The sequence below is a fragment of the Metopolophium dirhodum genome, chromosome 4 (assembly GCF_019925205.1).
Source record: "Metopolophium dirhodum isolate CAU chromosome 4, ASM1992520v1, whole genome shotgun sequence".
In the NCBI taxonomy this organism is placed as follows: Eukaryota; Metazoa; Arthropoda; class Insecta; order Hemiptera; family Aphididae; genus Metopolophium; species Metopolophium dirhodum.
The window spans coordinates 31921665-31938888 of record NC_083563.1 but is presented as its reverse complement, the minus strand read 5'-3'; the positions used below and the strand labels follow the sequence as shown (position 1 = coordinate 31938888).

Below are 17224 nucleotides of genomic sequence, written 5' to 3'. Positions count from 1 at the left end.
GAGTAGATTCTGGGATGTACAACATATTGTATATTGTACATAGGACGTATGACGATGGAGTGTACCTACCACAACTGTACTATGCACAGTAGTCAGTACTACAGTAGTACCTACAATACGTCGCGCGTCGCCACGTCGGTGCTCGGTAGGTACTACCATGACAAAATATATTATATAATATAATATTAATTTTTTTGTTATGGGTACTACTGTAGTACTGTGTATTCTGTTTTTTCACAGATATAGATAATAATTATCTATATCTGTATCAAGGTGGATTTATATATTAATCCACCTTGATCTGTATCTACATCTGTGGTTTTTTTTAGTGACCAATAAACAACATAGATCCTACTATATAAATATTAAATGCTCTATCAGCGATCTAAACTTCTAATTTCTATGTAAAATTGCAACTGCAGTCTGCAAGTATAAATGGCTGCCGTTGGTTTTACTGTTATAGACTGTAATAGTAATAAGTACCTAAAGTTGTAATAAAGTAGAAATAGAAGAAATAGTTTTTTTTTTGTACCTATATACAATGGTCGACAATTGCCATCGGTTACTCGGGCAAATCGTAGATGATTTAAAATCATTTATCAAATCGTCGTTTTACGTGGTCTCGATTAAAGAAACTATATCTTAAAGCCAAATGTGTGTTAGTAGCTTATATACTCCAAAACTACTTGACTGATTTTGATAAAAATCTCAATATTGTTTTTAAATATATCAGAAAAGTTTTGAGAGTAGTTTGAACCACGTTAAAAATATAACAGGCGCTAAATTCAATACGTATTTGCGGTTGCCCATTTAGGTCAAATTATATTTTCGCAAAGCTGAGTAGTACGTAATTACGTAAATTGAGGTAACTTAAAACTAAGATACACGCAAACCGAGATACATCTATATATAGAGTAGGTATATATACTACTGAGGATTTGCCGCATAAATAAACTACACACAGGCCAAGCCAGCAGTGGTATTCAGCTATATTTACTATTTTACTATAGTTTATATATGAAAAGGATTATCTAAGGATGTCGCATTTCGCCCAAGACTAAAATTTCCTTCCTGCACGAGCCACACATACAATTTTTTGTCACGCCTCTGCATTCATCGATCACGGCAAAGGTAATGTGGGGATCTATGCAACAACTAGACCATAATTCTACGACAACAATATTTCATGAAAGAAACGCTTTATTTATTTTAAGCGTCACGCATGGATGTTATAATATATGAATATAACATGTAACCAAAAGTTTATGTTTTGTGGTATAGACATTAGATCTCAGTGCCTGGTTGTGCAGGGGATACGTGCGTGATATGTGCGCCCAGCACTTTTGGGGATTTCCACTTTACCACTCGGTACTTTTGGAGATTCCACTTTGCTGGACGGAAAAAGGTCGATTTCCAACGATTCAACCGTCATTGAAAACTTAACTTTCAGTGCAGGCGTGACAAATAGTAATTTACGTATTTATTTACCTATTTACGTGGAACCTTGTTTTAATTTTTCAATCCTTGGCTATAAAAGTTGAACATTTTATAAATTTTTAACTACAAAATAATTATTAAATTTTAAATTTGATACATTTTGTCAATATTCAAACTTTAAATGCTTATGAAAAAAAAAAATTCAGGCTTTTTTACCCAACAAATAAAATTTTATTAATATTTATAGTAAAAAAATAAAAAAAATTGAAAACTGACAATGTCCGTAGACAGCTCAAAAAGAGTCGTAATATTTTCAAAATTGTATGGTGTATAGAAAATGAAAATATAAATATTCAGTAAAATTTTCATGTTATTCGTTTTTAAATTACGACAAAATCACAAAATCGCCACATAAGAAATATGAGTGAATATTCAATCTTGTAAAAATATGAACTTCAAAGGCTCATAAAAATTTAATTTGATTTGCTTGTAGACATTTTTTTTTTTTGATAAAGGTAGACAAACTTATGAGGATAATCTTGTATTACAATTTCAAATCTTAGATTTAAAAAGAAATTTTTTTATGAATTTTTAACTCAAAATAATTTGCAAATTTTGGACTATGGATTTTTAATTTTTTTCATCTGCTTTTGAACCAATATTTTAGGTGCCTTCTAGTAACTACTGAGAAATGTTCACTTTTGACCCCCTAAAGTACCAACTAGATTCACTTTCCTATCAGAAAGATACTGTTGAAGAAAATCTAAACATTATTTTACTGTCCTAAAGGGTGATGACAGACGCAAAAATTAAAAAATTAAAAAAAAACACACATCATTCATCGCTCTGCTCAGAATCTAAAATCGGGTAAGTGTAAGTCGCTTTGCTGTACAATAGGCCACAACTCACAAGTAGGTGACTGTAATGCATAATATTAAATTTGAATTCAATAATAAAATATTTTTTATTTTTTTTTTATTAATTAACCCGCAGAAACTTAGTGGCCCAACAAATAAAATGAATAATTAGTAAAAAGTACCTAATGACTCTAAAACAGCTGTAATAACTAATAAGTTGTTTTCTATAAGGGTCGGCGAAAAAAGACAATGGGGGGGATATAACCCCTAACCTCACCCCTGTAGTACACGCCACTGATTATTTATACATATGCAGACATAACTACTGTCTACTATACCTACTGTCTACTATACCTATCAACATCATAATGTATAAGGTTTGTACCTACTCGAGTAATATAAATTATCTTTTTATTTGTTACAATACAGATATACCGGTTACTTATTCTATAATAATATGTTATCGTCTGAAGAGAGAAAAAACTTATGAATATTAGCATACCTATATATAACATATTTAGTACCTATGTTATAATACTACCTATATAGAGTGTTTTGAATCTTGATAGAGAGACACTCTAGACTCTAGTAGGTATACTACATACACCTATGTATATATAGGTACTTACGTCGGTCACACCCATATAAGTATGGGTACTTATAATATACAATGTATAATGTATACTTTTGTCTATGGGCACACCTAAAACGAAAAGAGTGATATACGACGTGAAATTCATCGGTAATATAGGATCAGCTACTATTGTATATTTATAGTGACTTGGCTAGGCGTATTGGCTGCTACCAATTGGATGGGTGACCACCCGGGTTCTCAATAGTAAAAGCATTGCCACACAGCATACTGTTCGTTACACTGTAACAAGTTGTTACTAACAACCGTAACAACACCTTACCATACCAACCGTACCAACCACTATTATTATAATTCCCTACAAGTTACAACAGCTAATGGTTATATATAGTTGCTGGGCTTGAACCTCAGTAAAAAAAATATTTATAAAATATAACAACACATATAATCTAAAAAAAATACTTATTAGAGCAGAAATCGCAGTAGTTCCTATACTTTGGATAATTTAATTTATATTAACCTACGGGCCGGCTACCTCGTTATCTACATGGTGGATTTCAATGTAGAATGTTTTATCTTTTATTTGCTCACTTTGTGTAGTCGCCAGTCTAACCCCCTCCCTTTTTAGTTTTGTAGGATTGAAGCCCCCCCGCTCACATTGACGTTAATAATGTTAGCCCCCCCCCCTTGAAATTGTAATGGATTATATGCTCCTGTCATGATAATTTAATTATTCCAACATTCCGCATCACATTTAACTTATTAAATATTGACTATTGTATATAGAATTATAACCTATAGACTGTAAGCATTCTAAAATAAAATAAAAGATATATATAGCCGCTATATCATTAGCTATATCACTTTTTGTTGACTTCGTGGATACGCGGAGCCAGGTGGAGGCAACCGTGCCTCCCTACAAAATTCACTTCCTACAAAACACGGACAAAAAGCGAAGGAATTCTAATATTTTTTCAAAATTAAAATTTGACTTCTGAAAGTATATTTTTTCCGTTTACTGGTCTTAAAATGTATAGGTACTTATTATATATATACATACTATTTATCCTTATTAGTTATATAGGTAATTAACCAATTGTAATAAAGATTAAAATAAATTAAGTTTATTAAAAAAAAAATATATTTATAATATAGGCATTGTATTATGTTAATAACATATATAATGTATATTATACGATTCAGGTTTTTGAGTCTTGTTCGTTAAATAATATGAATTATATGTATGGCATTTTGAAATAATATGATCCATCTAGACGATTTGTTCAAAAATTAATTGGTTCCTATAAAGATAATAAAATTAAATATAATTTCAATTAAAAAAATTGTACGTGACATGTGTAGGTAATCACAAATCACAATGCCAGATTAGTTTCATTCACACCATTGATAGTTGATACATAGTACCTACTCAAATACTTTATACACCAAATATTTTGAGTATACCTACCCACCATTACGAATAATAATTTACTTTAGAAATTTAATTACAAAAAAAAATAAAAATTATCAAAATATTATAGATAGGTAGGTAGGTATAAATTAACTCAGTGCCAGACTTTTATAACTTCAGGCAACAATAATATCTTATTCCGGCATCGTAATAAATAATAATAAATCATACATTCTTATTTTTTTATAAAACAAAATATTAAATTACCTAGTAAATTTAGACTTAATTGTTTTCAACTGAGACGTTTTTAATCCCTTATGATAGGTACTCCGTCCAATATTACTAGTTTAGGAAGCTTTCTTATACAATCACTACGCCATACAGATTCATCCAAACAGTCGTAAAGTGGATTTCCTGAGAAAATTTAAATTATTTATTATAACGAGGTTAAAAAAAGATAATGCCTGTACAGTGGCGGACTGGAAGTACTTCGGCCCAGCCGGAGAAGATTATAGCGGTTCATAAAAACGCTAAATATATTTTTATAATATTTAAAAAAAAAAAAAAATTATATTATTCGTACTTTAGAATTGTATTTATACTATGTAAAAGTGAATCATTCACAAGGAATCTATTATTGTTTATAATACAGTTGAAGCCGCTTATTAGGAACACTTTGGGACCAAGGAAAAATGGGTTAATTAACCGATTGTTTAGGTTGCAACGGCTTCTACTGTAATTGTAAATTACCAATTTTTCCTAATCAATTATTATCAGATCATAATATAATATTTTTTTTATTGAAAGTAAAGACAAGACGAAAAGGCCTCTCACGGCTGCGGCTTAAGTGGATTTTTCCCACTCACCACCCGGGACAGTCTGCCAATATCCCTGTAAATAATAGCTAATGTCATATTATTTAAGTTTATTGTTAACATTATTTTTTTCTATAACTACAAACCTTATCTGGATAAATTAATATGAACTACTAATGTATATTGTATAATAAACGTAATTATATAAATGGATCAATATAATAAATGCCATTGTAATATCGTAATCGTATTGTATTCGTATCGTATCAATTGTTAAATATTTGTATGTTTGTTAAAATAATTAATAATAATTGAATAATACATTAATACTTATAGTAATAAGTAGATAATATATAAAACTAAATAGAAGTAGATTATCTAACATTACATTATTTAAGTAATGTTAATAATAGTTTTATTTTTGACAAATGGTTTTAAATTCTAGATAAATAATTTATAAATTATCCAATGTAAAAGTTATTAGAGTGATCGGAGTGTCGATTATCCGCACTAATTGGGACTTAGAGTGTGCATATAATCATGATTATGATCAATTTATGTAGGTAGATACTTATTAGTAATACAGTTAAAGTGTATATTATAATTTTACTTCTAATTTGAATGACTGGTACATAATAATAAATTACTTACCGACAAATAAAAAGTCTTTTAGACTTTCCATTTCTGCAAGCTTATTTACTTCTGCCCATTCTTTAACATTATTATTGGACATGTGTAAAACTTTAAGTTTACGCATGCCTAGAACACCTTTCATTTTTTCAATAAAGTTATAAGATATCCATAATTCTTCTAAAGTATCGGCCAATGGTTCAAGTCCAGTAAAAGCCTTAATATAGTTTCGTCCCAATGATAAAATTTTTAAGTGCCTTAAAGCAGCCAAACCGTTTATTTTTTCAATCATATTTGTACTTAATGATAATTTCCTATAACAAATATTAACATTTGCATCTTAACAATATATAAAATTTAAAAATTATTATTTTTATAAAAATACATACTCGCATTTAGTTATAACAGATAAATTATTATCCATTTTTTCAATTGGTGGCCACTGAAATTGTAAACAAATATTTGTAGCTTCACTTGCAGATTCCTTATTTTCATCTTCCCAACTTTTTAACGCATCTTTTATTGTAGTTGCTTTTAAATCCTATTACATAAATAGTATTTAAAAACAATAATAAATATTAAGTGATTAATTACCTATATTATTATATACTTACTCCCATTTTTATTCAAAAAATAATCTTTGATTCTTAATCATATGTGAGAATAGATAAAACGTCATGTAATAAGATATTATATTATGTTGCTATGGTTATGTACTTTTGTTGTATTGTTTATTCATCACTAAATTATTGATGTAGTGTACTTTACAATTTTTAACTAACTTAATTTCTATACAGAAAACTGAAGGATTAAATAGTTACATTATTATAGTAATATAATTGTCTATTGTCTATGTGACAGTATCATAATTTATAACAAATAATAGTACATCAACATACTATATTGGAAAGTAAATATACATTGAAATTCAAAATTATGTTATTGAGATTTAATTTTTTTTAACATCTATTGATATTTAATATTATTTTTCTCATTAAACTAAATACCATCATTTTTTATTAAATTAATTAGTAATAAGAACTAAGAATATTTACATCAACTGTTCAATAAATTCGGTTAAATATAAAAAAAAAACAATTAAATGTAATAATAGTTTTATTTATTGAAACATAGATCATATTACAATTTTAAACAATAATCCGTTATATATTTAAATCTGTAGAATCTAAAAAATTACAAAATTGGCAAAAGAATGACATGTATAAAAATGCAACAAATAATATTTTTTTTTAAATACATAATATTATAGTAAAAAAATTAGACACAATTATATTATATTTATATCTAACGGAAAAATAAAAATAAAAATTATAGAATATAAAATAAATGTAAAAATAATTAATTGTTATTTAAACAATATTTCTAAATACATCGCTTGAATTTGATAACCATTTTACTTTACCAACATCCTTATCCAAATAAACTTGATTAGTAGCAAACAGTTTTAAAGCCTTTGGAAAAGCAATGTGTTCCACCTTCTTAATTTTTTCGATAAGACTTTCTTCTGTTTCGTCTAAACTCATGTTCACACTTTCTTGTACTATGATTGCTCCAGCATCAATTTCTAACTAAAAATTGCACTCAGGAATAAATTTATAAAATAAAAAATTAAAATATTTACTTCTACAAAATGGACTGTACATCCAGCAACTCGTACACCGGATTCAAGGGCTTGCCTTTGAGGATAAAGACCTTTGAATAAAGGTAAAAGTGAAGGGTGTATGTTTAATAAGCGACCTCTCCATTTGTTCACAAAGTTATTTGTTAACACGCGCATAAAACCAGCTAAGCAAACAACATCTACTTGTGTTTGATCTAATGCTTTCAACATTTCATCTTCAAATTGTTCACGTGTTTTAAACTTAGTATGATCTATTTCCTAAACAAATAAATATAAATAAATAGAGTTGGTCGAGTAACATTTTTTTGCACTTGTAAATACGAGTCCTCGACTTGAATTGAATTGAGTACTCATTTCACTAAGTTATTGAAAAATAAATGTTAAGGCGGCTGCAGCCGGTTTTGTTAAAAGTCAAAACTAATGTAGAAATCTAAACATTAATTTTGTTTGTTATAATGTTTTTCAATATATTTAAATTCTGTATCATAAAATAAACCTTAAGGGGGCTGGAGGGGGCTCTAGTAAATAAAAAAAGTGACTTTTATACCAATAAGCTAGACAAAACTGGAAGAATTTGGTTTGACAGATTTTAATTTTGAAAACTGATTATGATTGATCAACAAGTTTACTAGGGAATGATCGAGGCGATTTTGAATATTCCAATTATTGTTACTGTCATAATGAATAGTATAAATACAAAATATCATATTTTTTTGATATTTTTATTCTTGGATATCATAGCTGAAAAAAAAAATTCAAAATCGCCTCGAACATTTACTAGTAAACTTGTTGATCAATCATAATCCGTTTTCAAAATTAAAATCTGTCAAACCAAATTCTTCCAGTTTTGTCTAACTTATTGGTCTGTCACTTTTTTTTCATCGGTTGCAGCCCTCTAAGATTGATAAATAACTAAAAGAAACCAAATATTTCCGATAAGAAATCCAGGAAAGCTGATGGTTTAAATTAATAACAATAATTTATTATTGCTTTAACAGTTTTTGAACTCAAATCAACTCAAAATAATTAAAATTTTGACCCGACATCAAAAAACAATACTCGCCCAACACTATAAATAAATTACATTTACAAAATACATTTTTTTTATGTATTACCAAAGCCAATATACCAGCACGCCTGGCACGATTGAGACCTTCAACTTCTGGTCTATTGGATATTACTAAAACAATTTCGGACATCATAGATGGATCATCAGTAGTAGCATCAATCAACGACTAAATTGAAAAAGTCACAAAAATTAAGGAATTTGTATATCAAGTATTATAAATAAAAATCAATACCACAGTTTACCTGTAAATTAGTTCCAGTTCCTGATATAAGAACAGCCACACGCATTTTTGGACGCATCCTAGATGCAACATAGGTCTGAATATGAGGACGCATCAAAGGTTCCATGGCATTTGCAAATTTTTTCACTTCAACTGATAGTTCGTCTACAAGTATTAATGAAAGTTCACACTTTGAGCTCTCTTTATTCTAAATTATATATATGTATTGTTACACAGTCTACAAAAAGTTAAATATACTTTTTGATATATTATGTAAACTGGTAAAACTTACCAGACATTTTTTCCTCGACTATACCAACAACTTTACCATTAGTAGCACACAGAACATCTTCAACATGTTTCTTATCAACTATTAATACCATACCTAAACCACAATTCAATGTTCGTAACATTTCTGTTTCATTGATGCTACCTAAAACCAAATTATATACGAAAATCAACATAAATTACTTAGTAATGGACACTAAATATTAATTATACCTGTTGCAGCTATCCAACCATATACAGGCTGTATACTCCATTTTGTAGCATCTAAAATAACTTTTTTATTTTTTGGTAAAATACGTGGAATATTTTCTATTAAACCACCTCCAGTAATGTGAGCCAATGCTTTTATATTATTATTTCTTATTGAAGGTAATACACGCTCAACATAAATTACTGTAGGAGTCAATAGTTCTTCACCTAAAAAATAAATTCAAACTTTTAAGAAATTTATAGCAAAAGAACAATTATGGAACTGTTTCAACTATTGTCAATACAAATGATACAATTTTGAATACTTGTTCTTTATCATAATTAATAAACAATATATTTTTACATTCAATATACTTTTGTTGAAATAAAACTTTAGTTTATCCAAAAATAAGTACATTTCTTATTTATTTTAGTTTCTGATTATTGATTTTACAATGATGTATTGTTTTCTGTCTGTCGTTATGTTAAGGAGCACTAAAAATTCTTTTAACTTAACATTGAAGGAGGTTTTTTGTAGCAAATTGGATCCAGCCAACTAGATATTAACACCTATGCTTTATTTTTGGTGGAAAACAATTTTTAATTATTTTGACTTTTTTTTAGTTTTAGATTCTGAGCAGAGCAAGGAAGCTAGTGGTTTTACAATGATGTTAATTTTATTTTAGCCTGTACACGCAATTTTTACCAGAAGGAGTTCTTTGATTTCAACATAAAGTGTTATCTTTTAGCAAATTGAATCAAGATAATACGTTTTGAGAGGTCATTTTTCGATTTACTCAATAGTTTTTTAACACCACAAGAAAAACAACCAACATTTATTTTTCTAACACTTTTTTATATCACCATAGAAACAAATTAAATTTAAAAATGACCTAATTCCCACAAGGTATATTATATACAATTAATGGTTACTTAATAATACATGATTCATACATTTTCTTTAGTGCGCTCAGAATCATTTTTTATCAAATGCAATCATTACATTCAAATCTAATACTGTAATAATATACTATCCTGTCCGATGAACAAACTACTACCACCGCTGACCTACTCCAGCCCACTTTTTTTTTTTTAATCTATAGTAAATAATGACAAACATATTTTTCTAAGTAAAAAAATATAAAAAACAAGGTTCCTCAAAAGTAGTTCTTAGAGTAATTAAAAGTTACCATAGGTCTTCTTGTCCAAGCTAAAAGGGGCTTCATCTGTAAATTTATGACAACCCATGTCCATTATTTTACGAATCAAACTAAATCCATTAGCATGAACACCACTAGATTCTAAACCAATAACAACATCCCCAGAAACAATATCTTCAATATGAGGTAAAATCTTATTTCGCTCTACTGCTCCTACAGCAAAACCTGCTACATCGTAATCATTATTTTGATAAAGGCCTGGCATTTCCGCTGTTTCTCCACCTAAAAATAAATGTATATTAAATCTTTTAATTATATGAATAAGCCATGACAAATAATTACCTATAAGAGCACATCCAGATTGATGGCAACCATCTACAATGCCTTTAACAACTTGAACAACAGCTCCTCCTTCCAATCGACCAGTTGCATAATAATCAAGGAAAAATAAAGGTTCAGCACCATGAACTAATATATCATTAACACACATTGCAACAAGATCTTGTCCAATTGATTCATGACTATTACATGTTAGAGCAACCTTTAAATTGCATAAGAAAATAAAAAATAAAGTGAATATGAATAATAAATGGTACTGTCCAAGAAAAAAAAAAATATATATATATATATATTGTGACATCTGAGTTGTGTCCATAATTTGTCAACTGTATGTTCATGTCTGTATTTTGTCAGCCACAGGTCCGAGTTGCGTCCTCAATAACAATGTTTTTCAATATCGATAATTAGAAACAATTTAAGTGTTATCCCAGACTTTTCTACACCTTAACTAAATTATATTTTGAACAATCAATTAAGTTTTAACAAATAAGACAGTGGTTCTCAACCAGATTGCCAAAACTGTGGTAACCATAGAACACGCGTATTCAAAAATAACAGAAAAAGCAATAATTTTTGTATCAAGAAAAGAAAAAACTTCTGTGACTAAAAGAAGAAATGAAAGTAGAACTTTCGTCTATTCGTTCTTACATCAGAGGAATCACAAATAAAACCAAAGACAAATATAAAATTCAATTTTTTCTTGTATTTATTTTAATTGAATTTAATATTTTAAGAGTGTTAAGTTGAATATGGTAACATTACATTAAAAAGTTTCCCTAAACTACTCTATCAATTATTAAACATTTATAGTGCCTAAAATACTAATAATACTCCATTAGTATGATTAAATTATTATAATATAAAGACATTTTATTGAATACAATTAATTAATTAATTTAATTTCAAACAGAATTCATGTTATTCATATTCAATCAGCAGTTTAGTATATTTTCACCGAAGTAATTAGTAGAGGGATCACCAGAAAGTGAATTTCAACCATCAGTATGGGGAGAAATCTCTAACTCGTCAATTATACTACAACACATGTGAATCATTTAACTTTAAACTGAATGGGATGTTTTATCCGAACATTTTTCAATTTTTAGGAGTCTTAAAAAATTATCAAACAAATGATTATATCAAAATACGCAGTTCAAATTTAACAAAATATAAATGACAAAAGGATATGGAAAATGGAGATTTTATACAAAAAATCACCATGGCTCTTTGAAACTATAAAATCAATATGTTAAGAGTTCAACCAGATATTGGAGTACAAAAAACAAAACCTTACCATAAGTTTAGACAAACATAAAAATAAAAATAATAGTTTATTATTTAGACTCATACTCATTCATTAACATGCAGCAAGTAATACACAAAAACTAAATTACTAATTAAAAATAATATATACAAGGTGTTCAAACAATTTGGAAATGCTTTAATTAATGATTGCATATTTTTAAAGGTAAATATAACTAATAGCAGTAACCTTGGCAGTACCAGATAACTGTTGCACGTTTATTAGGTAAAATATTTAATCACCTCATTAATTATATTGTATTATATTTTATCAGTTCTAATTTGTCTAATGAGTCCATAGGCACAAATAAGAGGGGATTAAGTGGTGGTTTTAGGGGCTACGCCCCCCAAACATTTTCAAAGTTTGTTAGCTTAATCAATATTAGTATACTTTATGATGCAGGATACTTAAACATTTGTTTTAACAAAAGTATCTATGTTGGTAGTATAATTTTTTGATATTCAATATTTGGAGTATGATTATAAGTTAATTAGTATGTATAAAAGTAAATAAAAATTTGTTCTATAACTATATAATTATTCTTTTATAACAATTATTTTAAGTAGATGAAATAGTACATTTAAAAAAATGTGTTGTAACTTATAAGTTTATTTTTAATAATATTGTAATAATTAGGTATACAATATACCTATGTGTTCTATTGGGAAATTGTTTAAGTGATTATTTACTACTTATTATTACTTCTACAGTTCTACAAATGTTTTTTTTGAGTAGCTAAGGTTTTCAGCCTCCTTCCCCCCACTATCAATCTCAAACACTATTTGCATCTATGCTAATCACCGTTTCCAATTCTTATGAACACTATTTATATAAATGACAGCACTCAGTCTGCATGAGTTAGAAGTTTTTAATTATTATTGAGGACAAAACTCAGATTTTTTTTAAAAACCTATGCAAGCCACTCAGACCAGTCGTTTAAAACCACTGGGTACAACTTTGTTGCGCGAAATACCTAATAGTTATCCTTCTAGTTTTCCATACCTTCAATTTGGTACCAACTCCATCTGAACTGGATACAAGTATTGGGTCCTGGAATGCAGCTGCTTTGAGATCAAACATGGCACCAAAAGAACCTAAATCTCCAAGTACTCCTTGACGTTTTGTAATAGATACCATTTGTTTATAAATTGGAATTAAATTATTTCCAGCAGTTATGTCAACACCGCTAGACTTGTAGGTTGTAGCACCCTTAGCAAGAATTGCTCTACAATAATTTAAAATATTTAAAAAAAATATAGGTAATTAGCGAAAAATTAATGAGTAAATACAAACCTAGCAATTCCTCTATGAGCAATATCAGTTCTGAATTGAGCACCATTAAACATTATTCTACCACAAGCCATAGTGGCTCTAGCAGCAGCTAAAACTAAGTCTTGATGAGTAGTTACCACAATTAATACACGGCCTCCGTTTGTTTCCAATTCCCCATAGTTGTTTAACTTAGTACCCATGTGAAACACCATGCCTTTTGTTACACTAGGTAAACCTAAAAAATGTTCAATTATAACTATGTTTCAAAAAATGTATAGTTAAATATTAGTTAATAACTCAGTTGCATAATTTACCAGATATCACATCCCCTTTACTGGATGTTAACGGATATCCTCTACTAGCCATCACAACACCAACACAAAATTGATCAGTTTTCCATTCAACTACAACTTTATCCAAAGTACCATCACAACATGCCTAGTAAAGTATTAACATTAATAAATTAATATAATTGTTAATTGTTTAAAAAATGTACATATAAAATAATTAATAATTACATACTTTCATAATATCAAAAAGGTCAGATTCTAATAGTGGCAATATTGTTTGGGTTTCAGGATCACCAAAACGGCAATTGAACTCTAAAACTCTAATGCCATCATTGGTTACCATTAATCCAGCATAAAGAACACCTAAAAACCATAAAATAAATAATAATTTTTAAAAACAACAATGATCAATTAAAATACCCACCAACAAAAGGAGTCCCACGATTACGAAGACCATCAACTGCCCTTTGTAAAATATTTTTAGCTTCATCCAACTCATTTTGAGGCATATTGTAACAAGGACAAAATGCTCCCATACCTCCAGTATTTGGACCCTTGTCTTGATTATATGCCCTTTTATAATCTTGACTTGGTAGCATGACATTTATATTAACACCATCCGAAAAACATAAAACCTGTATAAAAGAATACCAAATATAAATTTAAAGGCTTTACAAGATTAAAATTAATATATTATCATACTGAAACTTCTTCTCCTTGTAACAATTCTTCAACTACAACGGTCTGGCCAGCTTTACCAAACCGATTTTCTGTTAAGATTGTATCTAAAGCCAAGCATGCTTCCTGTTTATTAGAAGCAACTACTACTCCTTTGCCCGCAGCAAGACCACTTGCTTTTACTACTAATGCAGGATAATCAGCACTAGTACAAATTTACAATTTAGATGAAATAAATATTATATTACACAAATAGTATTTAATAATATTAATTGAAATAATTACGAATAAACAAAATCTGTTGCTTGTTTAACATCATTAAATGATCTCCATTTGGCTGTAGGAATATTAAATTCATCCATAAATTGTTTTGACCATTCTTTGTCACTTTCAATACGGGCTGCTTTAGCAGATGGTCCAAAACAATTCAGGTTGTAAGTAGCTAATACATCAGCAATTCCTGATGCAAGAGGATCTTCAGGACCAACAATGATTAACTCGATAGATTTCTCCACACACCATTTTGCCAATAACTATAATTGTAGAAAAAACAATATACCAAAAATAATATTTAAATTATTACAAGAATTATTTTATCAGCAATTAATGGTTGCCCTATATTTTGACATAATGTTCTCAAATTGTTTAACATCTCAAAATTTACCGAATAAAACATTATCACATTAGAGATCAAAGAAAAAATGACCAATATGTTTAAACACTAAAATAAGTTTCAAAAAAATAACATTGAGGAGACACTATATCCATATGCGTTGTCTCCATCTTACAAACACATAATATAACAAATTGTACGTTCTGAATAATTAATTTAACTTTGTTAAGTTTAATTTTTGAGTGAATTGATCTATTACTAAATTTAGGACTTTAGAAGTAAGAATATTATCTAATAGATGACATAGGTTTTTTTTTTATATTTTAATTTTAAAGCGAATTATGAACATTTTAAAATGTACAATAATTTACTATTTTAAAACGCTCATAACAAACTAGATAATAATAAAATCAGATAAATTTATTCTTAGGGTAAATATTAATTTTGTTGGCATTTTTCATTATAACTTTATCAACATAATTTTTAAGGTTTTTAGAATTGTTTTCAGTTTGTTGCGGTTTGGGTTTGATATATAATATGAATAGTTTGGTTCGGTTCAGGTTTGTTGAATACAAATTACAAGTTTGTGAAATGAGAATAATTTGGTTTGAATTCGATTTGTCATCAAAAATTAATGCATTACAAGTTTTAGTTCAAGAACTACGTAATATCAAAAAATATATTCAAAGTATAGCACTGAAAATGAATATTGAATTTAAAACGGTGACTTCCTAATCTAGATATGTTAAAATACAATATTAGTTGATATTATTTTTAATAAAAATATAATAATAATATTTTTTATCTGCATACTTCAAAATTGTTGACATCCAAATCTACAAATTCAATTTGAGGCAATAATGCAGCTCCAATATTGTTTGGTGTAATATAAATTTTATTCACCTGTAAAAAGAAAAATGTATTAAAATAATATTAACTATCTTATTTTTCTAAATATTACAATACAATGACGAATGGCAGTTCTAAAAACTATAAATATCAAATACCTTCATGGGTCTAATTCTAATGCCTACAACACATTCATAAAATTAACAATATTAAATTACTTATTAGATAAAAAATTATGAGAATATATTATATTTAGTATATGTTGGGCCTGGCAGTATTATGTAGGTATTTAGACACTTATGCAGTTGAATAAAAAATGGAATAATTTATGCCGGATTGCATTGGCAATCATCAAAAGCATTTAATAAATCAGCTGACAGCTATGATTAGTACATGATTTAGTAGCCCATGTTAGTCCCTTACAATTTAGTCGACTACATTTTTATGTAGCCTATATTATTATCTTAACTATTGTAAATATTTGTACATACATTATCGAGTAAACATCTGAAATTATATTTAATAGGCATGAATGAATACACTAAACTAAGTATAAAAACCAATTAATGGGAATGACTATTTAAAATAAGAAAATATTGACTTAATTAAAAATTATGATTTTAAATTTAAATTATTCTTACTTTTGAAGAAAGTGTTAGTTTCCAGGCAATTGCATGTTCTCGACCTCCACCACCAACCAAAAGGACACTAGCCATTACGAAATCTATAAAAATAAATAGCTTCTGTTAAATAAATAAAAAATCTATTAACATTTTCAATAAATATATCTATATATATATAAATAATAAATATATATATATACATATATATCATATAAATTAATATTATATAAATCACTCATCTGTTAAAACTCTACCTGAGTATTTAAACTGAAATCGCGTAAAACCACGTGGAAAAAATTAACAAAACGAATATTGGACAGAAAGCAAAAAGTACGTCAGTGCTACTGTGTTACTGTGGGAGTATCTAATAAGAAATAACAATGAATTATGCGATATAGTTAGTAATTATTATTAGTTATCAGAGATTGAGACTCGCGTAGTCACACAATCGCATGTATAGAATATAATATAATATTAATATTGATTATGATTACGAATTACGATTTACTATTTACGATTGAGGACCACTACATATTTTAATAGTAATAGTGGTCAGTGGATAATGGCATATGGATAATAATCAAATATAATAATCTATCAAATAATACCTATTGGTCAATAATCGAAGAGGAAATATCAAACATGATAATATATTTTGATTGTTGATAAATGGATCACAAAACGTGATTTTATAATCACTAACTCCACTAATATCAGTAATTACATAATAACCTTAAAGAGTAAATATTCTTAACCGCCAAAATTGAGTACATGAGACAAGAATGTGTTTTCTTTATTTTCTCGAGTAAAAAAGCGGGAGTGAAATTTTAAATAATCGGGTCTCGAATTATTGTGATTTAACTATTTAAGTATTTAACGACGTCTAATTTGTAAACATTTAAATTTCAATTTGATCATAATAATAATGATATTTACCTAATATGTAG

General features: G+C 28.0%; 2 protein-coding genes across 2 annotated transcripts; both read right to left on the bottom strand.

Annotated features, from left to right (window-relative positions):
• Positions 1-4052: 4052 nt before the first annotated feature.
• LOC132943377 (dynein axonemal light chain 1) lies at positions 4053-6468 on the bottom strand. Its single transcript, XM_061012345.1, has 5 exons — positions 6357-6468; positions 6132-6283; positions 5764-6056; positions 4565-4711; positions 4053-4187 (listed from the first exon to the last, which is right to left on the bottom strand). Exons 1-4 carry the CDS (start codon positions 6360-6362, stop codon positions 4605-4607), a joined length of 558 nt encoding a protein of 185 aa, XP_060868328.1. The 5' UTR covers positions 6363-6468; the 3' UTR covers positions 4053-4187; positions 4565-4604.
• Positions 6469-6840: 372 nt separating this feature from the next.
• Positions 6841-16873, bottom strand: LOC132943359 (trifunctional purine biosynthetic protein adenosine-3). Its single transcript, XM_061012324.1, has 18 exons — positions 16532-16873; positions 16296-16378; positions 15619-15708; positions 14478-14725; positions 14217-14397; positions 13939-14149; positions 13747-13877; positions 13539-13662; positions 13246-13459; positions 12955-13177; positions 10653-10851; positions 10341-10592; positions 9175-9378; positions 8966-9106; positions 8696-8838; positions 8500-8619; positions 7385-7642; positions 6841-7331 (listed from the first exon to the last, which is right to left on the bottom strand). Exons 2-18 carry the CDS (start codon positions 16368-16370, stop codon positions 7113-7115), a joined length of 3033 nt encoding a protein of 1010 aa, XP_060868307.1. The 5' UTR covers positions 16371-16378; positions 16532-16873; the 3' UTR covers positions 6841-7112.
• Positions 16874-17224: the final 351 nt, after the last annotated feature.